Source organism: Bombina bombina, chromosome 5, assembly GCF_027579735.1.
Source record: "Bombina bombina isolate aBomBom1 chromosome 5, aBomBom1.pri, whole genome shotgun sequence".
Taxonomy (NCBI): domain Eukaryota; kingdom Metazoa; phylum Chordata; class Amphibia; order Anura; family Bombinatoridae; genus Bombina; species Bombina bombina.
The window spans coordinates 294049717-294077472 of record NC_069503.1 but is presented as its reverse complement, the minus strand read 5'-3'; the positions used below and the strand labels follow the sequence as shown (position 1 = coordinate 294077472).

General features: G+C 40.2%; 1 protein-coding gene across 1 annotated transcript in view; it reads right to left on the bottom strand.

The window, feature by feature from the left end:
• Positions 1 to 27756, bottom strand: part of VPS50 (VPS50 subunit of EARP/GARPII complex) — a 994344-nt gene that overhangs the window by 392821 nt on the left and 573767 nt on the right. The window contains exon 15 of the mRNA XM_053714049.1: positions 19127 to 19221. Coding sequence (XP_053570024.1) covers positions 19127 to 19221 — 95 coding nt within the window. The remainder of the gene's footprint in view (positions 1 to 19126; positions 19222 to 27756) is intronic.

Below are 27756 nucleotides of genomic sequence, written 5' to 3'. Positions count from 1 at the left end.
AGCGCTGATCCTGATAGGCTGAGTGAGCTAGCTCCATCATGGAGGCGGTTTTGAGAACCGCTTCCATTAGAGCTTGTATGGGGGCCCGGCAAAACACCACTGGGTGGCGCTAAAGTGGAATTATATTCAGATGATGTTGCGCAATTTATGGAGAGCAGCGGATCGGCTCACTGCCTCCTAATTGCGCAACATGAATGCTGAATTTAATTCAGCAGCGCATGCGCAGTAGCAAATATCAAAATAAAGATGATGACATCATGTGGGTGATCGCCGGGGGTGGGGGGGGGTGTACCCTTGGGGGTGGGGGTGTCCCAAAAAAAAAAAGACAAAAAAATATATTTATGTTTTTTTTTAATAAACATTATTTGAAATCTTTCTTCTCTGATTGGACAGGGTAGGCGCCGCCTCCCCTGCCTCCTATTACTGCACGTCACTGTTGTCTATACCTGGGATATGAACCGCAGAAATTAGACAGGAGCTTGATTCCGCCCAAGCAAGTATCCGAGATACTTCTTTCATAGCTTGGGGACTGTGAGTCCCACCCTGATGATTGACATATGCCGCAGTTGTGATATTGTCTGTCTGAAAACAAATGAACGGATCTCTCTTCAACATAGGCCAAATCTGAAGAGCCCTGAAAATCGCACGGAGTTCCAAAATATTGATTGGTAATCTAGCCTCTTGAGATTTCCAAACCCCTTGTGCTGTCAGAGATGCCCAAACAGCTCCGCAACCTGAAACACTCGCATCTGTTGTGATCACAGTCCAGGTTGGACGAACAAAAGAGGCCCCTTGAACAATACAATGGTGATCTAACCACCAAGTCAGAGATAGTCGAACATTGGGATTTAAGGATATTAATTGTGATATCCTTGTATAATCCCTGCACCATTGGTTCAGCATACAAAGCTGAAGAGGTCTCATGTGAAAATGAGCAAAGGGGATCGCGCCTGATGCTGCAGTCATGAGACCTAAAACTTCCATGCACATAGCTACTGAAGGGAATGACTGAGACTGAAGGTTCAGACAGGCTGCAACCAATTTTAAACGTCTCTTGTCTGTTAAAGACAGAGTCATGGACACTGAATCTATCTGGAAACCTAAAAAGGTGACCCTTGTCTGAGGAATCAAATAACTTTTTGGTAAATTGATCCTTCCACCATGTTTTCGATGAAACAACACTAGTTGATTCATGTGAGATTCTGCAGAACGTAAAGACTGAGCTAGTACCAAGATATTGTCCAAATAAGGAAACACCGCAATACCCCGCTCTCTGATTACAGAGAGTAGGGCACCGAGAACCTTTGAAAAGAATCTTGGAGCTGTCGCTAGGCCAAAAGAAAGAGCGACAAATTGGTAATGCTTGTCTAGAAAAGAGTATTTCAGAAACTGATAATGATCTGGATGAATCGGAATATGAAGATATGCATCCTGTAAGTCTATTGTGGACATATAATGTCCTTGCTGTACAAAAGGCAGAATAGTCCTTATAGTCACCATTTTGAAAGTTGGTACTCTTACATAACGATTCAAAATTTTCAGATCCAGAACTGGTCCGAATGAATTTTCTTTCTTTGGGACAATGAATAGATTTGAATAAAACCCCAGACCCTGTTCCTGAAACGGAACTGGCATGATTACCCCTGAAAACTCCAGGTCTGAAACACACTTCAGGAAAGCCTGAGCCTTTACTAGATTTGCTGGGATGTGTGAGAGAAAATAATTACTCTGAATCCTATTCGATACCCCTGAAAGAGAGAATACTCAGAATCCATTGATTTTGGACAAAATTTGTCCAAACGTCCTTGAAAAATCTTAATCTGCCCCCTACCAGCTGAGCTGGAATGAGAGCCGCACCTTAAAGGAACGAAAATGGTTAGAAGCTTTAGATTTACCCTTAGGTCTTTTATCCTGAGGCAAAAAAACTCCCTTCCCTCCAGTGACAGTTGAAATAATCGAATCCAACTGAGAACCAAATAACTTATTACCTTGGAAAGAAAGAGGTAGCAATCTGGACTTAGAAGTCATGTCAGCATTCCAAGATTTAAGCCACAAAGCTCTTCTAGCTAAAATAGCTAAATACATAGATTTAACATCAATTTTGATGATAAAAAATGCCATCACAAATAAAATGATTAGCATGTTGAAGCAAGTGAACAATGCTAAATTTGTCAACCAAAAAGTTGATGCAGCTGCAACATCAGCCAAATAAATTGCAGGCCTGAGAAGATGACCCGAATATAAATAGGCTTTCCTTAGGTAAGATTCAAGTTTCCTATCTAAAGGATCTTTAAAAGAAGTACTATCTTCCATCGGAATAGTAGTACGTTTAGCAAGAGTAGAGATAGCCCCATCAACTTTGGGGATCTTTTCCCAAAACTCCAATGTAACTGCTGACAAGGGATACAATTTTTTAAACCTTGAAGAAGGAATAAAGGAAGTACCAGGCCTATTCCATTCCTTAGAAATCATATCAGAAATAGCATCAAAAATAGGAAAAACCACTGGGAGTAACCACAGGAGGTTTATAAACAGTATTTAAACGTTTACTAGTTTTAATATCAAGAGGACTAGTTTCCTCAATATCCAATGTAATCAACACTTCTTTTAACAAAGAACGAATGTACTCCATTTTAAATAAATAAGTATATTTGTCAGTGTCAATATCTGAGGAAGGATCTTCTGAATCAGATAGATCCTCATCAGAGGAGGATAATTCAGTATGTTGTCCGTCATTTGAAATTTCATCAACTTTATGAGAAGTTTTAAAAAACCTTTTAAGTTAGAAGGCAGACAAAGTCTTTTGAAAAGTATCAGCAATAAATTCTTTTAAATTCACAGGTATCTCTTGTACATTAGATGTTGAAGAAACAGCAACAGGCAATGTACTATTACTAATGGACACATTATCTGCATGTAAAAGTTTATCATGACAACTATTACAAACCACAGCTGGAGAAATAATCTCCACAAGTTTACAACAAATGCACTTAGCTTTGGTAGAACTGTTATCAGGCAGCAGGGTTCCAACAGTGATTTCTGAGACAGGATCAGATTGAGACATCTTGCAAATGTAAGAGAAAAAAACAATAAATATAAAGCAAAATTATCAATTTCCTTATATAGCAGTTTCAGGAATGGGAAAAATGCAAACAGCATAGCCCTCTGCTAGAGAAAAAAGGCAAGAGGCATATAGAAATGTGGTTTTAAAGAATGAAAATATTTGGCAACAATTATGACGCACAACACAAACAGAATTATTTTTTTTTGACGTTAACAACATCCGGAAATTAAACACTCGCGTCATTGAAGACGCAACCTTGTGAAAGGACTCAGCGTCAACTAAGACGCCGGAGGTGATGAATTTGCGTCATCGAACGTAACTTTGCGACCAAAAAATCTCGAGCCAAACATGATGCAATATACTTTGGCATTTTGCGCCCTCGCGAGCATAATTCTGCACGCAAATTTGAAAATGACAGTCAATTGAAAAAAAAGACCATACCCCAGGTAAGAAATACATTTTCCTAAAAAACAGAATTTATGCTTACCTGATAAATTACTTTCTCTTACGGTGTATCCAGTCCACGGATTCATCCTTACTTGTGGGATATTCTCAATCCCTACAGGAAGTGGCAAAGAGAGCACACAGCAGAGCTGTCCATATAGCTCCCCTCAGGCTCCGCCCCCCCAGTCATTCGACCGACGGTTAGGAGAAAAAGGAGAAACTATAGGGTGCAGTGGTGACTGTAGTTCACTAAAATAAATTTGAACCCGACTTAATTGCCAGGGCGGGCCGTGGACTGGATACACCGTAAGAGAAAGTAATTTATCAGGTAAGCATAAATTCTGTTTTCTCTTACATGGTGTATCCAGTCCACGGATTCATCCTTACTTGTGGGATACCAATACCAAAGCTTTAGGACACGGATGAAGGGAGGGAACAAGTCAGGTAACCTAAACGGAAGTCACCACTGCTTGCAAAACCTTTCTCCCAAAAATAGCCCCCGAAGAAGCAAAAGTATCGAATTTGTAAAATTTGGCAAATGTATGCAGTGAAGACCAAGTCGCTGCCTTACAAATCTGTTCAACAGAAACCTCATTCTTGAAAGCCCATGTGGAAGCCACAGCTCTAGTGGAATGAGCTGTAATTCGTTCAGGAGGCTGCTGTCCAGCAGTCTCATAAGCCAATTGGATGATGCTTTTCAGCCAGAAGGAAAGAGAGGTAGCAGTCGCTTTCTGACCTCTCCTCTTACCAGAATACACAACAAACAAGGATGATGTTTGTCTGAAATCTTTAGTTGCTTTTAAATAGAATTTTAAAGCACGACCCACATCAAGATTGTGCAATAGTCGTTCCGTCTTAGAAACTGGATTAGGGCACAGAGAAGGAACAATGATTTCCTGGTTAATATTCTTATATTAACTGTAAAACTGTATATAAAACCACTTTTGGAAGGAAACCAGGTTTGGTACGCAAAACAACCTTATCTGCATGGAACACCAGATAGGGTGAATTACACTGTAAAGCAGACAATTCAGAAACTCTTCGAGCAGAAGAAATAGCTACCAAAAACAAAACTTTCCAAGATAATAACTTAATATCTATGGAATGCAAAGGTTCAAACGGAACCCCTTGAAGAACTGAAAGAACTAAATTAAGATTCCATGGAGGAGCCACAGGTCTGTAGACAGGCTTGATTCTAACTAGGGCCTGTGCAAACGCCTGAACGTCTGGTACAGCTGCCAGACGCTTGTGTAACAGGATAGACAGAGCAGATATCTGTCCCTTTAAGGAACTAGGTGACAAACCTTTCTCCAATCCTTCTTGGAGAAAAGACAATATCCTTGGAATCCTAACCTTACTCCACGAGTAACCTTTGGATTCGCACCAACAAAGATATTTCCGCCATATCTTATGGTAAATTTTCCTGGTGACAGGCTTTCTAGCCTGGATCAGAGTATCTATAACTGATTCAGAGAACCCACGCTTAGCTAGAATTAAGTGTTCAATCTCCAAGAAGTCAGTTGCAGAGAAACTAGATTTGGATGCTTGAATGGACCTTGAATTAGAAGATCCTGCCTCGATGGCAGTTTCCATGGTGGAGCCGATGACATGTCCACTAGGTCTGCATACCAAGTCCTGCGTGGCCACGCAAGCGCTATCAGAATTACCGAAGCCTTCTCCTGTTTGATTCTGGCTACTAGCCGAGGGAGAAGAGGAAACGGTGGAAAGACATAAGCTAGACTGAATAACCAAGGCGCTACTAAAGCATCTATCAATGTCGCCTTGGGATCCCTGGATCTGGATCCGTAAAGGGGAAGTTTGGTGTTCTGACGGGACGCCATCAGATCCAATTCTGGAATGCCCCATAGCTGGGTTAGCTGAGCAAAGACCTCTGGGTGGAGTTCCCACTCCCCCGGATGGAAAGTCTGACGACTCAGATAATCCGCCTCCCAGTTGTCTACTCCTGGGATGTGAATTGCAGATAGATGGCAGGAGTGATCCTCCTCCCATTTGATGATCTTGGTTACTTCCTTCATTGCTAGGGAACTCTTTGTTCCTCCCTGATGATTGATGTACGCTACAGTCGTGATGTTGTCCGACTGAAATCTGATGAATTTGGCCTCCGCTAGTTGAGGCCATGCCTGGAGCGTATTGAATATCGCTCTAAGTTCCAAAATGTTTATCGGGAGAAGAGATTCTTCCCGAGACCATAGACCCTGAACTTTCAGGGAGTCCCAGACCGCACCCCAGCCTAACAGACTGGCATCGGTCGTAACAATGATCCACTGCGGCCTGCGGAAACTCATTCCCTGAGACAGGTGATCCTGAGACAACCACCAGAGAAGAGAGTCTCTGATTTTCTGGTCCATTTGTATTTGAGGAGACAAATCTGCATAATCCCCATTCCACTGTTTGAGCATGCACAGTTGCAGTGGTCTGAGATGAATTCGGGCAAAAGGGACTACGTCCATTGCCGCAACCATTAGACCGATTACCTCCATGCACTGAGCCACAGAAGGCCGAGGAATGGAATGAAGAACTCGGCAAGTATTCAAAAGTTTTGACTTCCTGACTTCTGTCAGAAAGATTTTCATTTCTACCGAGTCTATTAGTGTTCCCAGGAAGGGAACCATTGTGAGCGGTGACAGAGAACTTTTTTCTACGTTCACCTTCCACGCGTGAGACCTTAGAAAGGCCAGAACAATGTCCGTATTAGCCTTTGCTCTGTGAAAAGACGACGCCCGTATTAAGATGTCGTCTAGGTAAGGTGCTACTGCAATGCCCCGCGGTCTTAGTACCGCTAGAAGGGACCCTAGCACCTTTGTGAAAATTCTGGGAGCGGTGGCCAACCTGAAAGGAAGGGCCACAAACTGGTAATGCGTGTACAGAAAGGCGAACCTTAGGAACTGATGATGATCTTTGTGGATAGGAATATGTAGGTACGCATCCTTTAGATCCACGGTAGTCATATATTGACCTTCCTGGATCATCGGCAAGATTGTCCGAATAGTTTCCATTTTGAAAGATGGAACTCTGAGGAATTTGTTTAGAATTTTTAGATCCAGGATTGGCCTGAAAGTTCCTTCCTTTTTGGGAACTACAAACAGGTTTGAGTAAAAACCCAGCCCTTATTCTGCAATTGGAACTGGGTGTTTCACTCCCATCTTTAGAAGATCTTCGACACAGCGTAAGAACGCCTGTTTCTTTGTCTGGTCTGAAGACAAGCGAGAAATGTGGAACCTTCCCCTTGGGGGGGAGTCCTTGAATTCTAGAAGATACCCCTGAGCAACAATTTCTAATGCCCAGGGATCTGGAACGTCTCTTGCCCAAGCCTGAGCAAAGAGAGTAAGTCTGCCCCCAACTAGATCCGGTCCCGGATCGGGGGCTACCCCTTCATGCTGTCTTGGCAGCAGGCGCAGGCTTCTTGGCCTGTTTACCCTTATTCCAGCCCTGGTTTCCAGGTTGCTTTAGGCTGGGAAGCGTTACCCTCTTGCTTAGCGGCAGCAGAGGTTGAAGCAGGTCCGCTCCTGAAGTTGCGAAAAGAGCGAAAATTAGCCTTGTTTTTGGCCTTGAACGGTAAATCCTGCGGGAGGGCATGACCCTTCCCCCCAGTGATATCCGCGATAATTTCTTTCAACTCGGGACCAAAAAGGGTCGTTCCCTTGAAAGGAATGTTTAGTAGTTTTGTTTTGGACAACACGTCAGCCGACCATGACTTGAGCCAAAGCGCTCTTCGCGCCATAATGGCAAAACCTGAATTTTTCGCCGCTAACTTAGCTAATTGGAAAGCGGCATCAGTGATAAAAGAATTAGCCAGCTTTAAAGCATGAATTCTATCCATGACTTTGTCATATGAAGTCTCCCTCTGGAGCGACTCCTCCAGCGCCTCAAACCAATAAGCCGCTGCAGTAGTTACAGGAATAATGCAGGCAATTGGCTGGAGCAGGAAACCTTGCTGAACAAACATTTTCTTCAGCAAACCTTCCAATTTTTTATCCATAGGATCTTTGAAAGCACAACTGTCCTCTATTGGTATAGTTGTACGCTTAGCAAGCGTTGAAACAGCTCCCTCTACCTTAGGTACCGTCTGCCACGCGTCCCGCCTGGGGTCATTTATGGGGAACATTTTCTTAAAGATAGGGGGGGAACAAAGGGTACACCTGGTCTCTCCCACTCCCTAGTCACAATATCCGCCACCCTCTTTGGGATCGGAAACGCCTCAGTGTGTACAGGGACCTCTAAAAACCTGTCCATTTTACACAATTTTTCTGGGACCACCATGGGGTCACAATCATCCAGCATAGCTAAAACCTCCTTAAGCAGGACGCGGAGGTGTTCCAGCTTAAATTTAAACGCTAAGGAATCTGACTCTGCCCGCTGAGAAACTTTTCCTGTATCAGAAATTTCTCCCTCAGACAGACCATCCCTCACTGCCACTTCAGAGTGTTGTGAGGGTACTACAGATAAATTATCCAAAGCTTCTGATTGCTCATCCTCTGTATTTAAAACTGAGCTATCGCGCTTTCTTGGAAAAACTGGCAATTTGGATAAAAATGCTGCAAGGTATTTATCCATTACTGCTGCTAATTGTTGTAAAGTAATAGGGGCCAATGCGCTAGAGGTACTAGGCATCGCTTGCGCGGGCGTAACTGGTGTCGACACATGGGGAGAGGAAGAAGGACTATCCTCATTACCTTCCGTTAAAGAATCATCTTGGGCTACATTTTTAAGTGTTACTGCATGGTCTTTAAAATGCTTAGATGCTTTAGCACACTTTAAACACAAATGCAATGGGGGTACCGCCATGGCTTTTAAACACAAAGAACAGGGTCTATCTGAAGGCTCAGACATGTTTGACAGACTTAGACCGCACTACAATACAGTAAAAAACACTTTTTGAAAAAACGTTACTGTGCCTTTAAATAATAAAAAGCACACACTTTTTTACCAAATCACCAAAAAACATACGATCTTGATGAAATTTTCACCACATGATCCTAATGCTTTGAAATGATTGCACACAAATTTTCAAATCAATTAACCCCTTATTGCCCAAACCGGAGCTAAATGAAGCAGGCTACCGGTTTAAAACACTACAGCACGGTGCCACAGTCTCTGCTGTGGCTTTACCTTCCTTAGGGATTATTTGTAGACGAAAATAAGCCTCCCTGGAGTCCTCCCTGCAATCTCTGGGCTCCCCACGGGAAGCTGCATGAAGCTGTCTTGTAAAACAACTGCGCAACTGAGGCGCGAAAATGAGGCCCCCTCCCTCTTCATTCCGGAGTTATGGGGCCTTCCTGAGACAGATTAGGTGTCTTACAATATGCCAGGCGTATTAAAACCCCAAAAAGTGTTCCAAACGTCTAAAACACTTGAACAAATATGAGATTATACTAATGAAGTAATCGATTTAGCCCATAACAGTGTCCACCAGTATTTAAGCCCTTAACCTAAGCCATCCTTCTATACTGAGTCTCAGAAAATGGCTTACCTTCCCCCATGGGGATTTCTGTCAGTCTTCTAGCATTACCAGGTCTTGTTAGAAAAAAATGACTGAGCATACCTGAAGCAGTTAAGCCTGCAAACTGTTCCCCCAACTGAAGTTCTCCGGTAATCAACAGTCCTGTGTGGGAACAGCAATGGATTTTAGTTACAACATGCTAAAATCTTTTTCCTCTCAGCAGAAATCTTCATCACTTTCTGCCTCAAAGTAAATAGTACAAACCGGCACTATTTTAAAATAACAAACTCTTGATTGAAGAAATAAAAACTACAAATCTAACACCACAAACTCTTTACCCTCCCGTGGAGATGCTACTTGTTAGAGCGGCAAAGAGAATGACTGGGGGGCAGAGCCTGAGGGGAGCTATATGGACAGCTCTGCTGTGTGCTCTCTTTGCCACTTCCTGTAGGGATTGAGAATATCCCACAAGTAAGGATGAATCCGTGGACTGGATACACCATGTAAGAGAAAATGCATTTCCCAGATATGAAACTGACAGTCTGCAAAAGGAAATATACTGAAAACCTGAATCATGGCAAATATAAGTACAATACATATATTTAGAACTTTATATAAATATATAAAGTGCCAAACCATAGCTGAGAGTGTCTTAAGTAATGAAAACATACTTACCAAAAGACACCCATCCACATATAGCACATAGCCAAATCAGTACTAAAATGGTTATCAGTAGAGGTAATGGAATATGAGAGTATACCGTTGACTGAAAAGGGAGGTAGGAGATGAATCTCTACGACCAATAACAGAGAACCTATAAAATAGATCTCCCGTTAGGAAGATTATTGCATTCAATAGGTGATACTCCCTTCACATCCCTCTGACATTTACTGTATTCTGAGAGGAATCGGGCTTCAAAATGCTGAGAAGCACATATCAACGTAGAAATATTAGCACAAACTTACTTCACCACCTCCATAGTAGGCAAAGTTTGTAAAACTGAATTGTGGGTGTGGTGAGGGGTGTATTTATAGGCATTTTGAGGTTTGGGAAACTTTGCCTCTCCTGGTAGGATTGTATATCCCATATGTCACTAGCTCATAGACTCTTGCCAATTACATGAAATAAATGCAATTTTAAACAACTTTCCAATTTACTTATTTTATCTAATTTACTTAATTCTTTTGTTATCCTATGTTGAAGGAGCAGCAATGCCCTACTGAGAGCTAGCTGAAAATATTGGGTGCGCCAAAAACATAAGGCATATATTTGCAGCCACCAATCAGCAGCTCTTGAGTCTACCTAGCTATCTCTTTCAACACAGAATATCAAAAGAACTAAACATATTAGATAATAGAAAAAAATTGAAAAATTGTTTAAAATCACATGCTCTGTCTGAATCATGAACAAAAACTGGGTTTCATGTCCGTTAATTATCTGAATATTAGACATGCATATTGCATTTGTTTAAATATGCGGTGGCTGAAAAAAGGAAATTTATGCTTACCTGATAAATTTATTTCTTCTACGATATGACGAGTCCACGGATTTCATCCTTACTTGTGGGATTTATCCTCCTGCTAACAGGAAGTGGCAAAGAGGACCACAGCAGAGCTGTATATAGAGCTCCTCCCTTCCCTCCACCTCCAGTCATTCGACCGAAGTTAGGAAGAGAAAGGGAAAGCCAAAGGTGCAGAGGTGACTAAAGTTTAACAAAAATATAATATATACCTGTCTTAAAAAATGACAGGGAGGGCCATGGACTCGTCATATCGTAGAAGAAATAAATTTATCAGGTAAGCATAAATTTCCTTTTCTTCTACAAGATATGACGAGTCCACGGATTTCATCCTTAGTTGTGGGATACAATACCAAAGCTACAGGACACGGATGAAAGGGAGGGACAAGACAGGAACCTAAACGGAAGGCACCACTGCTTAAAGAACCTTTCTCCCAAAACCAGCCTCAGAAGAAGCAAAAGTATCAAATTTGGAAAAAGTGTGAAGAGACGACCAAGTTGCAGCCTTGCAAATCTGTTCAACAGAAGCATCATTTTTAAAAGCCCAGGAGGAAGCCACAGCCCTAGTAGAATGAGCCGTAATTCTTTCAGGAGGCTGCTGTCCAGCAGTCTCATACGCCAGACGGATGACACTCTTCAGCCAAAAAGAAAGAGAGGTAGCCGTAACTTTCTGACCCCTACGCTTTCCAGAAAAGACAATGAATAATGAAGATGATTGACGGAAATCCTTAGTCGCCTGCAAGTAAAACTTCAGGGCATGGACCACGTCCAGGTTATGCAACATACGCTCTTTCTTAGAAGAAGGATTAGGACATAATGAAGGAACCACAATTTTCTGATTAATATTCTTATTAGAAACAACCTTAGGAAGGAAACCAAGTTTGGTACGTAAAACCACCTTATCAGAATGGAAAATAAGATAAGGCGAGTCACATTGTAACGCTGAAAGCTCAGAAACTCTACGAGCAGAAGAAATAGCAACCAAAAAATAACTTTCCAAGATAACAACTTAATATCTATGGAATGCATGGGTTCAAACGGAACCCCTTGAAGAACATTAAGAACTAAATTCAAACTCCAGGGTGGAGCAATTGGACTAAACACAGGCTTGATTCTGGTCAGAGCCTGACAAAACGACTAAACGTCTGGAACATCTGCTAAACGTTTGTGTAGTAAAATCGACAAGGCAGAAATTTGTCCCTTTAAGGAACTTGCTGATAACCCCTTCTCCAATACCTCTTGGAGAAAAGATAAAATTCTGGGAATCCTAACTCTACTCCATGAGTAGCCCTTGGATTCGCACCAACAAAGATATTTATGCCATATCTTATGGTAGATCTTTCTAGTAACAGGCTTACGTGCCTGAATCAAAGTATCAATGACCGAATCAGAGAACCCCCCCTTAGATAAAATTAAGCGTTCAATTTCCAAGAAGTGAGCTGCAGAGAAACTAGATTTGGGTGTTGGAAGGGTCCCTGAATGAGAAGGTCCTGCCTCAATGGAAGCTTCCACAGTGGCAGGGAAGACATGTCCACTAGATCGGCATACCAAGTCCTGCGAGGCCACGCAGGCGCGATTAGAATTACTGAAGCCCTCTCCTGTTTGATCCGAGCAATTACCTGAGGCAGGAGAGCAAACGGTGGAAACACATAAGCAAGGTTGAACGACCAAGGCACTGCCAAGGCATCTATCAGTTCGGCCTGAGGATCCCTCGACCTGGATCCGTATCTTGTAAGTTTGGCATTCTGACGAGATACCATCAGATCCAACTCCCGTCTGCCCCATCTGAGGATCAGAGTGGCAAAGACCTCCGGATGGAGTTCCCATTCCCTCGGATGAAACGTCTGTCTGCTTAAAAAGTCTGCTTCCCAGTTGTCCACTTCTGGGATGTAGATCGCTGACAGATAACAAGAGTGGGCCTATGCCCACTGAATTATCTTGGATACTTCTGTCATCGCTAAGGAACTCCTTGTTCCTCCCTGACGATTGATGTAAGCCACCGTCGTGATGTTGTCCGACTAAAAGCGAATTAATTTGGCTGAAGCCAACTGAGGCCACACCTGAAGCGATTTGAATATTGCCCTCAATTCCAGAATATTGATTAGAAGAATTGACTCCGACTGAGTCCACACACCATGAGCCTTCAGGGAATTCCAGACTGCACCCCAACCTAGAAGGCTGGCGTCCGTCGTCACTATCACCCATGAGAGTCTGCGGAGACAAATCTGCATAATCTCCATTCCACTGTCTGAGCATGCTCAGCTGTAGTAGTCTGAGATGAAAACGAGCAAACAGAATGAAGTCCATTGCTGCCACCATCAATCCAATTACCTCCATGCACTGGGCCACTGATGACCGAGGATTGGACTGAAGGGCTCGGCATGTATTCAGAATCTTTAATTTTCTGACCTCGGTCAAGAAAATTTTCATGGATATGGAATCTATCAGAGTTCCCAAGAAAGGAACCTTGGTCTGTGGAATTAATGAACTATTTTCTAGATTCACCTTCCACCCGTGAGTCCTCAGAAAGGACAGAACCGTGTCTGTATGAGACTTTGTCAGATGGTAAGATGACATCTGGATCAGAATATCGTCCAGATAAGGCGCCACTGCAATACCCCGCGGCCTGAGAACCGCCAGAAGGGACCCTAGAACCTTTGTGAAGATACTGGGTGCTGTGGCCAACCCGAAGGGAAGAGCCACAAACTGAAAATGTTTGTCCAGGAAGGCAAACCTTAGGAACTGATGATGATCCTTGTGGATAGGAATATGAAGGTATGCATCCTTTAAGTCCACGGTAGTCATATATTGACCCTCCTGGATCAATGGCAGAATTGTTCGAATAGTCTCCATTTTGAAGGATGGGACTCTGAGAAACTTGTTTAGACTCTGTAGATCTAAAATGGGTCGAAACGTGCCCTCTTTTTTGGGAACCACGAAAAGATTTGAGTAAAACCCCTGTCCCTGTTCCAGTCTTGGAATGGGACAAATTACTCCCATGGTAGAGAGGTTTTTTACACAACGTAAGAACGCCTCTCTTTTTGGAAAAAACCTCCCCTTTGGGAGAGAACTTTTGAATTCCAGATGATACCCTTGGAACACGATCTCCAGTGTCCAAGGATCCTGAACATCTCTTACCCAAGCCTGGGCAAAGAGCGTCTGCCCCCTACAAGATCCGTTCCCAGATAGGGGGCCGCCCCTTCATGCTGTTTTGGAAGCAGCAGCGGACTTCTTGGGTTGGTTACCCTTGTTCCAAGTCTGGTTGGGTCTTCAGACTGACTTGGTCTGGGCAAAATTCCCTTCCTGCTTGGCGGAAGACGAGGAAGAAGAGGGGACTCCTTTAAAGTTCTGAAAGGAACGGAAATGATTTTGTTTACCCCTCAGTTTAGCAGTTCTATCCTGAGGTAGGAGATGACCCTTACCTCCCGTAATGTCAGAAATGATTTTCTTCAAGTCAGGCCCGAATAGGGTTTTCCCCTTGAAAGGAATAGCCAAAAGCTTTGAGTTAGATGACACATCAGCAGACCAAGATTTTAACCATAACGCTCTACACGCTAAAATAGCAAATCCGGCATTCTTAGCCGCCAATTTAGCAATCTGAAAGGCTGCATCTGTAATAAAAGAATTAGCCAGCTTAAGAGCCTTAATTCTAAGATATCCTCTAAAGGAGTCTCAGTCTTAAGAGACTCTTCTAAAGCATCAAACCAGAAGGCTGCCGCAGTGAACTGGAAAAATGCAGGCCGTTGGTTGTAAAAGAAAACCCTGATGAATAAACTATTTCTTTAGAAGACCCTCCAACTTCTTATCCATAGGGTCTTTAAAAGCACAACTGTCCTGAATAGGAATAGTTGTACGCTTCGCCAGGGTAGATATAGCTCCTTCCACCTTAGGGACTGTTTGCCACGAGTCCCGAACAGTGTCAGATATGGGATACATCTTCTTGAAATTAGGAGAGGGTGAGAACGGAATACATGGTCTGTCCCATTCCCTCTTAATAATCTCCGAGATTCTCTTAGGAACCGGAAAAACATCAGTGTAAGCAGGTACCTCTAAGTATTTGTCCATCTTACACAATTTCTCTGGTGGTACCACAATAGAGTCACAGTCATCCAGAGTTGCTAAAACCTCCCGAAGTAACAGGCGGAGGTGTTCAAGCTTAAATCTAAAGGACATGACGTCCGAGTCTGTCTGAGGTAACGCACTGCCCGAATCGGAAAGTTCCCCCTCAGACAGAAGTTCCCTGACACCCAAATCAGATCCCTGTGAGGGTACATCGGAAATAGCTAATAAAGCATTAGAGGACTCAGTATTCACATTGACTTCTGTCCTACTGTGTTTACCCTGTAACACTGGCAACTTAGATAATACCGCTGTAAGGGTAGTTGACATAACTGCAGCCATATCCTGCAGAGTAAAGGAATTAGACACGGTTGAAGAACCAGGCGTCGCTTGGGTGGGCGTTAAAGGTTGTGACGCTTGGGGAGAAGTTAGCGGTATACCCTGATTCTCCTCAGACTGAGAATCATCTTTAGACACATTTTATTTACATAAAATCTGTGCTTTACATTGTAAGGCCCTCTCAGTACACGAGGGACAAAAAGTTAGAGGGGGTTCCACAGTGGCATCTAAACACATTGAGCAAGGAGATTCCTCCTCAGTGTCAGACATGTTAAACAGACTAGCAAACTTATAATAGTCGTTCTTTGATTAAACAATCTTTAGCTCTGAATTCAATTATAGTCAAAGTTAATGCAGAAGAAAAAAAAAAAAAATACTGTACTGCGCCTTTAAATTTCAAAAGCGCAACTATTTTTCTGAGACGTTAAAAAACGTGTTTATAGCAATGAAAATAATTTGGAAGTGCCCAAAAACTCTCTAACAGTATTGCATACACTTGCTAGACCAATATAATAATGATTTTAACCAATAAAAATATGTATTAGCTTTTTATTAGGCCCCGGCACCACGCCACAGCTCTGCTGTGGCGCCTACCTGCCCCCGAAAGTAACTGTTGCTGCTCGAGGAGCTTGTCAGGCCCTTTGGAAGTCCGGTAAACTAAGGCCCCGCTAGAGATCAGGACTCTGTCGCCTTTGCGATCCAGCTGAACTGCGCGTCTGAGTGCGCGAAACAGGCCCCGCCCACCGTGGGTGTTATGCAAGCTCGGTAAGATCCGCGTGGGTCATAACAAAAACATGTCCTCTAAGTATAATCCCAGCGCCCTCATATAAACAGTCTATACATTGAGTGAAAGCCCTGCACAGTATGTCAGATCACCTTCCTAACATGACCGCATTTAAATAGAACCGCAACTCCCAGCGTCAAGCCCCTCTTTATAAGACACAAGTTATCACACATACTTTGGTAATAAAAAGAAAGGGATTCCAGGTACACCATTTCTTTTACACATAGTGTGTACTGCTTACCCCTCCCCATAAAGTGGAAAATGTCAGCCTGTTCTGTGCATCAAGTCTCCCCAGAAACAAAAAGACTGAACATACCTCAAAGTTGCTTGTAGCAAATACCGGTCTTCACACTGAAGATTTTCTTACACTACCTTCAGCAGTTGTGGGAACCATCATGGATCTCAGAAAATGTTTGCTAAGATCATCAACATCAGGGCAGAATATTCCTCACTCTCCCTGAGAAAAATAGTACTCACTGGCACCATTTTAAAATTAAAAACTTCTTGATTGAAGAAACTAAACTAACACCTCACTTTACCTCTTCCTATTACTATACAGGCAAAGAGAATGACTGGAGGTGGAGGGAAGGGAGGAGCTATATATACAGCTCTGCTGTGGTGCTCTTTGCCACTTCCTGTTAGCAGGAGGATAAATCCTACAAGTAAGGATGAAATCCGTGGACTCGTCATATCTTGTAGAAGAAATATGTAAGAATGCAGGGGAAAGAAAATATGCAAAATGCAATTTATTTTCTGTAGTGTAGGATCCTCCCTTACCCTCCAACCTCCCTGATCCCTCCCAAACAGCTCTTTAACTGTCCCCCCTCTAACTAGTGCCTGCCATCTTAGGTACTGGCAGCTGTCTGCCAGCACCTATAAAATACTTTATTTTATATATAATTTTTTTTTTAAGTTTCTGTAGTGTAGTGGTCCCCCCCTCCCGCAATCGTTAGTTAGGGATCCACCCTCCCCCACCCCACATTTTTTCTGCAGTGTAGCTCCCCTTCCCCCATTTATATTTTTCGGTTAGTGCCCGTGTTACAAGTTGAAACTAACAAGTTTTAACTTGCGCACTTAACCTGATGCGCACAAAAAGCCGAAGTAAGGATATATTGCGCACATTAATGTATACCCCCACCAAGTCAATGGAGCAAAAAAAGTGGGGAAAAACAAAAAACCCTAATTGCGCACAAACCCGATCACATATTCTCAAGTGCGCTAACCCGACATGAAAATATTTTTTCACATTTGAATGTTCTTAACATAGCACAATATGCTCTATGTATTCATAAATACATATTTCTACATATATTTGATGGTATCTTGGTATAATATATATACTTTTTATAAGTTAGTGTAACTGTACTTTGAAATGTATTTATGATGTGTTTTGTGACACTTTTTTTTTTTGCAAAACCTTAACCAGATCTCTGAGGACACTCTATCCCGACGCGCGTTATCTTCAATGGTGCTCAAGCAATCTTGTTTACTTGCAACTGGTAATACAACCGTAACACCAAACACGTCCAAACAGCCTTGATAAACCCCTTTTCGCTCGTGTGCATCTGTTAGCACGCCACTCATAATCTGACCCTTATATAGGGAATTACATTTTTTAATCAAAAACAAAAATTTAAGGTTTGCTCAGTAGACAATCGGAGCCTACAAGATTCCACAACATAACGCAATCAGTATCTAATGTCACTTAATTTGCCAACTAAACCTTTTTAAAATAATTTTTTTCCTTAGTATAAGGCTTGAATTGTGATGTATTAATAAGTATCTATTTTATCATTTCTTTTTTGCATTTGAAGTCATGTATTCATTTTAAAACATTACTTAAATGTCCCTATAAAAAAATAACATTGAAAACAAACTGTAGAGTCTCCCGAGGAACTTTATTTTTACAGCATACACAGATTTTTAAACAAGAAATTATATTTTAAATTAAATTGATGTTTTGCAAAAGATAGACAAAGGGGACAAGTGCACCTGCGACTCACAACATCAATTTAATTTAAACATCAAAGATTGCACTTACTAGATGTAAGTAAATAAAAGCCTCCTTTAAAAGTATCAGCAATCAGTTCTCAGCGTGATCGCGTCCCCGCAATGTCTATCGGACTGGGCCTTCCCGTGATGTACTTAGTACTCTCTCGTGGCCCCTCTTTGACTCGCTATTTTTAGAACCTCCTATGCCTTTTACTGTTTCATTCCTGGATGTGTTTCGTCTGTGCCCGGAAAGACTTTTTCAACAGGATACACTGACGGCTAGAATAGCTGTAATTTCCGGAAAGCCCTTTTTAAAATTGCCGGGCTGCCTGAAAGTCTACACCCTTATTACCCTCACGCTGTTCTTATTGGTTCTTTAGTCCGTTTTTGCTTGATACATAGTTTCAGCTTGATTATAACTTACTATTCATGCAACGTTATACTTGTTAATCTATACAGACTTCCCTAGAACATTACATATGTTTAATACTATTCACTTTAAACATTCACTTTAAACTTTAGAAAAATTAAAACCATTTATCAATTTATACAACATTCAGACCCGCTATACCACAATAATATATTAAATCATCTTTGAACCTTTCCTAAATTTGTTTTCTATACCCTTATATTTTCAACTTTGCTACTAAACTGATGAAATGTATTCCTCTATATATTTTAATTGTTATTTTTATTTTTAGATGGATGGACAATGATTGATATCCTAACCCTTACCATACAACCATTATTACTATTCTCCTTTCCTTACCTATATGACTGTTTCTCTATGTCACAGCATAAACGCTTGTAAGTCTATGTCAATATTTAATCCTTGAGGGTACATACTCCCTAGGGAATATATCCATTTGGTCTCTGCCCTTCTTCATGGCAATCTGTTCTAAGACCTTACATTTTAACCCCTCACTACTGAATTCATGTTTAAATTTACAATGATTTGACACACTGTGGCCTTCAAACCTGTTTTTTATGTTGGCAATATGCTCATATACCCTACGTTTTATCTTCCTTTGCTATAACCTATATAGATCATTCCACATATACTGTACATGTCAACTGGTATACTACACATGTAGAGTTGTAAGTTGTTCTACATTTCAAATTAAACTATTTTGTTCTATTCCTGTTCTTAGTCATTTCATTATCTGTGTCAATGATGGGACACATGCAACAATATTTTGTTCTGCATTTATAGGTACCACATTTGAATGATAGCCAATTAGTTTTTATTATTTTTTCTTCCTTTATTGATTGCTGCTATTTGGGTAACAAAGTTTTAATAAATTGATGTTTTGTAGTTGCAACAAGACAAATAGCTGTTATACTACATAAAATACTAATAATATTTATTTATGATTCCTTTTTTTTGCCAACTGATATTTGCACACATTACCTAACATTTTCTCGAAAAGAAAAAAAATGTAAAGAAAAAGAAATGCCACTAACCTGCTGATTATATCTAAAACAAGAATGAAATCATCATATTTGAAAATGGACATATCAGTTCCAAGGAGATATGTTTTCACTTTTAATTGAACATCCTGTAAAAACATAAGGCCGACAAACTGTTAATGCACAGTAATAGTTGTTGCAATATTTCTGATCAGAAAAACATTGGAAATATGTGCTTTCTGCATAAAATAACATTTATTTGAGTAAATGTCACTTCACTGATCCCTATGACTATGCCACACTGTAAAAGAAGATTGTTTTCAATATTCTGGAAATTAAATATAAAATTACTAAAACAAAAAAGCAGGTACCATAAATGCTACGGAATTTAAATGCGAAAACTTGTTTTTAAGACTTTTTCAAACAGTGGCTATCCTTCAATTCAAAATATTTTGAGAAAAAAAAGAAATAATTTATGAGAAAAAAAGAACTCAGCAGAGGCTTGTGCTTTGAGAAATACAGGAGGAAATGGGCATTGAATCCAAGTAATACAATCTTCTCTGTTTATAACTTGCCATTGAAAGACAGTTTATTGAATTTTGTATCCGTAATCTTCAGAAATAGAGCAGCTATTGCGCAGACTTGGGACGACTGTGACTTTTATATCTCTCAACAGGGATTCTCAAAACGATTTACAGATTTCCAGTATATCTGGTATTATCTACTTACAGATTAAATACAATTCAGACCCCACAATTTATAGTAAAAACATGCTATGCATTTCAATATTATATTCTCCATTAGAACTAAAGAAGTCTGTTTCTGAAGCATGCACTTTTGTGCCTGTATTATTAATAGGTATTACACTCTGCAAGGGTACAATATGAAATTCACCTGCACAGTTATGTATTGTATATAGCTAGCAAGATCATTTTCATGTATTCCTTAGTGTACCAAGATCTGTTTTTATTTTATCAGCTGACAGAACAAAAATATATATACTGAGATAACATACAATGGCCTAGATTTGGAGTTTGGCGGTAGCCGTGAAAACCAGCGTTAGAGGCTCCTAACGCTGGTTTTAGGCTACCGCCGGTATTTGGAGTCATTCAAAAAAGGGTCTAACGCTCACTTTTCAGCCGCGACTTTTCCATACCACAGATCCCCTTACGTCAATTGCGTATCCTATCATTTCAATGGGATCTTTCTAACTCCGGTATTTAGAGTCGTGTCTGAAGTGAGCGTTAGAAATCTAACGACAAAACTCCAGCCGCAGAAAAAAGTCAGTAGTTAAGAGCTTTCTGGGCTAACGCCGGTTCATAAAGCTCTTAACTACTGTACTCTAAAGTACACTAACACCCATAAACTACCTATGTACCCCTAAACCGAGGCCCCCCCACATCGCCGACACTCGAATAAATTTTTTTAACCCCTAATCTGCCGACTGCCACCTACGTTATACTTATGTACCCCTAATCTGCTGCCCCTAACACCGCCGACCCCTATATTATATTTATTAACCCCTAACCTGCCCCCCACAACGTCGCCTCCACCTGCCTACACTTATTAACCCCTAATCTGCCGAGCGGACCGCACCGCTACTATAATAAAGTTATTAACCCCTAATCCGCCTCACTAACCCTATAATAAATAGTATTAACCCCTAATCTGCCGACCGCAAAGAGCCGCCACCTACATTATAGCTATGTACCCCTAATCTGCTGCCCCTAACACCGCCGACCCCTATATTATATTTATTATCCCCTAACCTGCCCCCCACAACGTCGCCTCCACCTGCCTACACCTATTAACCCCTAATCTGCCGAGCGGACCGCACCGCTACTATAATAAAGTTATTAACCCCTAATCCGCCTCACTAACCCTATAATAAATAGTATTAACCCCTAATCTGCCCTCCCTAACTTCAATTATTAACCCCTAATCTGCCGACTGGAGCTCACCGCTATTCTAATAAATGTATTAACCCCTAAAGCTAAGTCTAACCCTAACACCCCCCTAAATTAAATATAATTTTAATCTAACGAAATTAATTAACTCTTCTTAAATAAATTATTCCTATTTAAAGCTAAATACTTACCTGTAAAATAAATCCTAATATAGCTACAATATAAATTATATTTATATTATAGCTATTTTAGGATTAATATTTATTTTACAGGTAACTTTGTATTTATTTTAACCAGGTACAATAGCTATTAAATAGTTAATAACTATTTAATAGTTACCTAGTTAAAATAATTACAAAATTACCAGTAAAATAAATCCTAACCTAAGTTACAATTAAACCTAACACTACACTATCAATAAATTAAATAAAATACCTATAATTATCTACAATTAAACCTAACACTACACTATCAATAAATAAATTAAATACAATTCCTACAAATAAATACAATGAAATAAACTAACTAAAGTACAAAAAATAAAAAAGAACTAAGTTACAAAAAATAAAAAAATATTTACAAATATTAGAAATATATTACAACAATTTTAAACTAATTACACCTACTCTATGCCCCCTAATAAAATAACAAAGCCCCCCAAAATAAAAAAATGCCCTACCCTATTCTAAATTACTAAAGTTCAAAGCTCTTTTACCTTACCAGCCCTGAACAGGGCCCTTTGCGGGGCATGCCCCAAGAAGTTCAGCTCTTTTGCCTGTAAAAAAAAACATACAATACCCCCCCCCCAACATTACAACCCACCACCCACATACCCATAATCTAACCCAAACCCCCCTTAAATAAACCTAACACTAAGCCCCTGAAGATCTCCCTACCTTGAGTCGTCTTCACCCAGCCGAGCCAAATTCTTCATCCAAGCGGAGCAAGAAGAGGTCCTCCATCTGGTAGAAGTCTTCATCCAAGCGGGGCAGAAGAGGTCTTCCATCCGATTGAAGTCTTCATCCAAGCGGAATCTTCTATCGTCATCCATCCGGAGCGGAGCGGCAGCATCCTGAAGACCTCCGACGCTGAACATCCATCCTGGCCGACGACTGAACGACGAATGACGGTTCCTTTAAATGACGTCATCCAAGATGGCGTCCCTCGAATTCCGATTGGCTGATAGGATTCTATCAGCCAATCGGAATTAAGGTAGGAATATTCTGATTGGCTGATGGAATCAGCCAATCAGAATCAAGTTCAATCCGATTGGCTGATCCAATCAGCCAATCAGATTGAGCTTGCATTCTATTGGCTGTTCCGATCAGAATGCGAGCTCAATCTGATTGGCTGATTGGATCTGCCAATCGGATTGAACTTGATTCTGATTGGCTGACTCCATCAGCCAATCAGAATATTCCTACCTTAATTCCGATTGGCTGATAGAATCCTATCAGCCAATCGGAATTCGAGGGACGCCATCTTGGATGACGTCATTTAAAGGAACCGTCATTCGTCGTTCAGTCGTCGGCCAGGATGGATGTTCTGCGTCGGAGGTCTTCAGGATGCTGCCGCTCCGCTCCGGATGGATGACGATAGAAGATTCCGCTTGGATGAAGACTTCAATCGGATGGAAGACCTCTTCTGCCCCGCTTGGATGAAGACTTCTACCGGATGGAGGACCTCTTCTTGCTCCGCTTGGATGAAGAATTTGGCTCGGCTGGGTGAAGACGACTCAAGGTAGGGAGATCTTCAGGGGCTTAGTGTTAGGTTTATTTAAGGGGGGTTTGGGTTAGATTAGGGGTATGTGGGTGGTGGGTTGTAATGTTGGGGGGGTATTGTATGTTTTTTTTTACAGGCAAAAGAGCTGAACTTCTTGGGGCATGCCCCGCAAAGGGCCCTGTTAAGGGCTGGTAAGGTAAAAAAGCTTTGAACTTTAGTAATTTAGAATAGGGTAGGGCATTTTTTTATTTTGGGGGGCTTTGTTATTTTATTAGGGGGCTTAGAGTAGGTGTAATTAGTTTAAAATTGTTGTAATATATTTTTAATGTTTGTAAATATTTTTTTATTTTTTGTAACAGTTCTTTTTTATTTTTTGTACTTTAGTTAGTTTATTTCATTGTATTTATTTGTAGGAATTGTATTTAATTTATTTATTGATAGTGTAGTGTTAGGTTTAATTGTAACTTAGGTTAGGATTTATTTTACAGGTAAATTTGTAATTATTTTAACTATTTTAGCTATTAAATAGTTCTTAACTATTTAATAGCTATTGTACCTGGTTAAAATAAATACAAAGTTACCTGTAAAATAAATATTAATCCTAAAATAGCTATAATATCATTATAATTTATATTGTAGCTATATTAGGATTTATTTTACAGGTAAGTATTTAGCTTTAAATAGGAATAATTTATTTAATAAGAGTTCATTAATTTCGTTAGATTAAAATTATATTTAATTTAGGGGGGTGTTAGTGTTAGGGTTAGATTTAGCTTTAGGGGTTAATACATTTATTAGAATAGCGGTGAGCTCCAGTCGGCAGATTAGGGGTTAATAATTGAAGTTAGGTGTCGGCGATGTTAGGGAGGGCAGATTAGGGGTTAATACTATTTATTATAGGGTTAGTGAGGCGGATTAGGGGTTAATAACTTTATAATAATAGCGGTGCGGTCCGCTCGGCAGATTAGGGGTTAATAAGTGTAGGCAGGTGGAGGCGACGTTGTGGGGGGCAGATTAGGGGTTAATAAATATAATATAGGGGTCGGCGGTGTTAGGGGCAGCAGATTAGGGGTACATAGGGATAATGTAAGTAGCGGCGGTTTACGGAGCGGCAGATTATGGGTTAAAATAATATACAGGGGTCAGCGATAGCGGGGGTGGCAGAATAGGGGTTAATAAGTGTAAGGTTAGGGGTGTTTAGACTCGGGGTACATGTTAAGAGTGTTAGGTGCAGACGTAGGAAGTGTTTCCCCATAGGAAACAATGGGGCTGCGTTAGGAGCTGAACGCGGCTTTTTTGCAGGTGTTAGGTTTTTTTTCAGCTCAAACAGCCCCATTGTTTCCTATGGGGGAATCCTGCACGAGCACGTTTTTGAGGCTGGCCGCGTCCGTAAGCAACTCTGGTATCGAGAGTTGAAGTTGCGTTAAATATGCTCTACGCTCCTTTTTTGGAGCCTAACGCAGCCATTCTGTGGACTCTCAATACCAGAGTTATTTTAAAGGTGCGGCCAGAAAAAAGCCAGCGTTAGATACGCGGGTCGTTACCGACAAAACTCTAAATCTAGCCGAATGTTTAGCACATATTAAATGGCAACCTAAAATGTAATGCACGTGATGACCTACCCTAAACAAGATTCTGACTGATTGGCTGAAAATTAACAGTTTAATAACAGTTTAATAACAGTTGTGTTCTTAAAAGGACATTCATTTTCTGATTGGTTTGTAATGCATTTTATGAAGCATATTTTAAATAGTATTTACAATAAACAAAATAAAATGCACATAAACATACTGCTGCACTACACATTGTAGAAATGAGCTCTTAGTAGTCATAACATGGTTCATTATTAAAAATCTTTGGATACAGGTGCATTTTTCATTAGATTTATAGCAGCAGCTTTTTATCTGTTTTGTGATTTACCACACATACATTTTGTATATTTGTGCTGTAAAATTACATTTTAAATAACAATTAATAAAAAGTGCACTATATTCCTTAAAAACACTACCTATTAAATAAATTATAGAAAAAGGGTATGTTCAAATAAAACTCTGGCATTTCCTAATCATTTTTTGTTTGTTTTGAGGCATTTATGATAAAATATTGTAACCCCCTAAGGCACAACACATTTTAATCTCAAGATTTACTTCTTTAAAGAAACCTGCCAGATAACCTCAAAACGTTTATTCAATTTCCAAACTAATAATATAAAATAATCTATTTCAGAAATAAAAAAGACCAAAAGAAATTCTAAAAGCAAATCTATTAAGTATATTATCTGACAACCAATGGGTCTGAACTATACAGTATTTTGCATAAATTTAGATTGTCTCTATAAATACATACCATTAAAAGACAATAGTTAGTAATGATTCAATTTATAAACAAATCTTTTTTTTTTACAACTAAATCATATAGGGCAAATTCTCTGTCAAAGACTGCAGGTCTGGATGCAAAAATGGACATTGACAGAACAGGGCCTATCTCAGAGGAAGATGTCATTGAGGATACTTTGAAATCTCTATCAGATCCAAATACTACATCATCAGTGGCCATGACTATCCAATCAGGATCACCAATGCCCTTTTCTAAAGGATCCTGTTCACCACTTGTGGAAACATTACAAATGGAGTAAACCTTTACATAAAATGGAAAGATCATACCAGGGTAGCTTGGTTGTCAACCACAATGCCATGAGATCTCTTGCCGACCTTAGCTCTTGACAATATAGTCAAATAATTTTGATTGATAATCTTCCGGGAGGACTTGGAAATGCCGGGGGAGAGACTATTGGAGGAATTATTAGCTAGTCTGAGACTCTTGGATAGTTGTGAGCGACAAAATGCGACAAAAGATATATTTTAGCCCCTATTCTTATCTTGAGGGAATTTTGGTTTTGCCTCCAATAACCATGGAAATTACAAGATCTAGACCTGACTCAAACAAGATCTTGCCATGAAAGAGCATAGTCAAAAGCCTGCTCTTAGACACCCTACCAGCTGACCAGGATTTTATCCACAATGCACATAAGCTGAAAAACATGGAAAAGACAAAACGCAACAGGACTCAAGAGAAAAGATTTATTGGACAATAAAAAAAAATATTAAAAACGATAAGGTATTATGCGTACCAGAAGTTAAAAACAGAAATGCATATCAGACAGAATTGTCTTAAACTTTAACAAGATTACTGCTTCCAGCTGATTTAGACTTGCAGGATAAAACGTCTTATACAGGCTTTCTTTAGCTTGGTGCTGTGACGCTCCTCAGTAAAATCCCACAAACGGCTCTGAATTCCGGTGTATAGAGGAAGTCCTCAGCTGTGCAGCTGTGTGGTATCTGTTGTATTCACCCGAAGGTGATTGTTGACTTCTGATGATACACCCTACCAGATAAAGCAGCATACACCATTTTTTGGTGGGGACTCAGACAAGCATCACGTATATACCATCTATTAATCCCAGAGGAGTGAGAATATAACACTAAGAGAGCCATAAAAAATACTGATAACTTACAAACTTTTTGTGCAAAACACAAAAAATATTCCTGTATGCACTAGATATCCTATATGGCTTTGTGTTTTTAATATATGATATGTTATATTATTTGTTTTTATAGTATTTGCTATTTTGAAGATATGAATTTATTCGTTTAATTCATCAATGGTATTTTAATTGTCTTTTAAGATATTTATACAAGTTAGAGTAACTAATAGTGACTTTTAGACTAATTGGCTACATCTAACCTCACCCTAGACTCTGGTCAAATATACACCTGTTCCACCCGAATTCATTAGGAACCAGAATATATATTATCTTTGAGCTGAATATATTCTGTGAGTTTTCACAAACATATACAAATCATTTAGTTCCCCCACAGCAGCGCTGACACTTTGTTGTGTTTTTAGTACACAATGCACATACGCTGCATTGAGAGGAATCATCTCAACTGGCACATCACAAATAAAGCTATTAGCAATCCTAATAAGATTAACATGGTCTTGAATCTCCTTTTTAAGGCCAGATGATTCTGAAAATGCTTTAAGGTTGGAGCACCATTCAAAAATAACTGCAGCTATGCAAGCCACAAAAACTAAGGTGTACCCTAGTGTTACCTGGAGCATTTGCAAGGGATACACATTGATTAGTCTTTCATTATTTTTGCTTTGATGCAGCTAAGGTAAACATTCAGGGCAGTGGCGTATTTAGGTTTTTTGCTGCCCTAGGCACTCAAAATTCTGCTGCCCCCACCCCCTAGGTTTTAGGCTGTTTTTTGGCCATAATATTTTTGGTCAGGGTATATATATTGTGACAGAAAGCAAGGCCTGGTTATAAATGGAAGATATTTAAGACCAAGCATTGTACATGCTATTTCTCCTTTCAGTTAAAACCCCAGGGAGAAAGAGTGTGTATTTGATTATCCCAGACAGCTGGGAAGCTGTCCAGCAGCTAATCACAGGTGTGGCTAATTAGAAGGTGTGAGGACCAAATTTAGCCCATGAGGTGGTGATAGGGAGAAATTTTCCAAAATTTCTGGAGTTATGGGAATCTGCAGAAATATGTCAAACTTCTGATATTTATGTATTTCCTTTCTCTGAAACTGATTTTGAAGGGGGTTCCATTGAAAAGGAGAAAAATAAGATTTATTGCCCTATGCCTGTATTAGTAGGTGATCAACCTTCTCAGAGTAATGAAGTACCAAGTACTAGCTTGGAAAATATTGATGATTTGATAGATCTGGTTGGTGGCCCTGGTAATTTTAAAAAAGCCCAATGGGAGGATCCAACATTGGTAGAGGCAAGAAATAATATCAGGGTTATAAATGATGTTAATTACAAAGTAAGTCAGCCAGGGAGAAGGAAACCTGAGCAAATATATCATATAAATCTGGTAAAACCTACAGAACTCCCTGTCACTGAACCAGAAGTGAATATATCAGAAGAGAGAGGTCAAGGATTTTATTAGAATCAAAATTTGAATTTTCTGTGGTACCGGGAAAAACTAATGTTATTTAGCATGACATAATAACAGAACCAGGGAAGAAGGTCTGCCTTAAA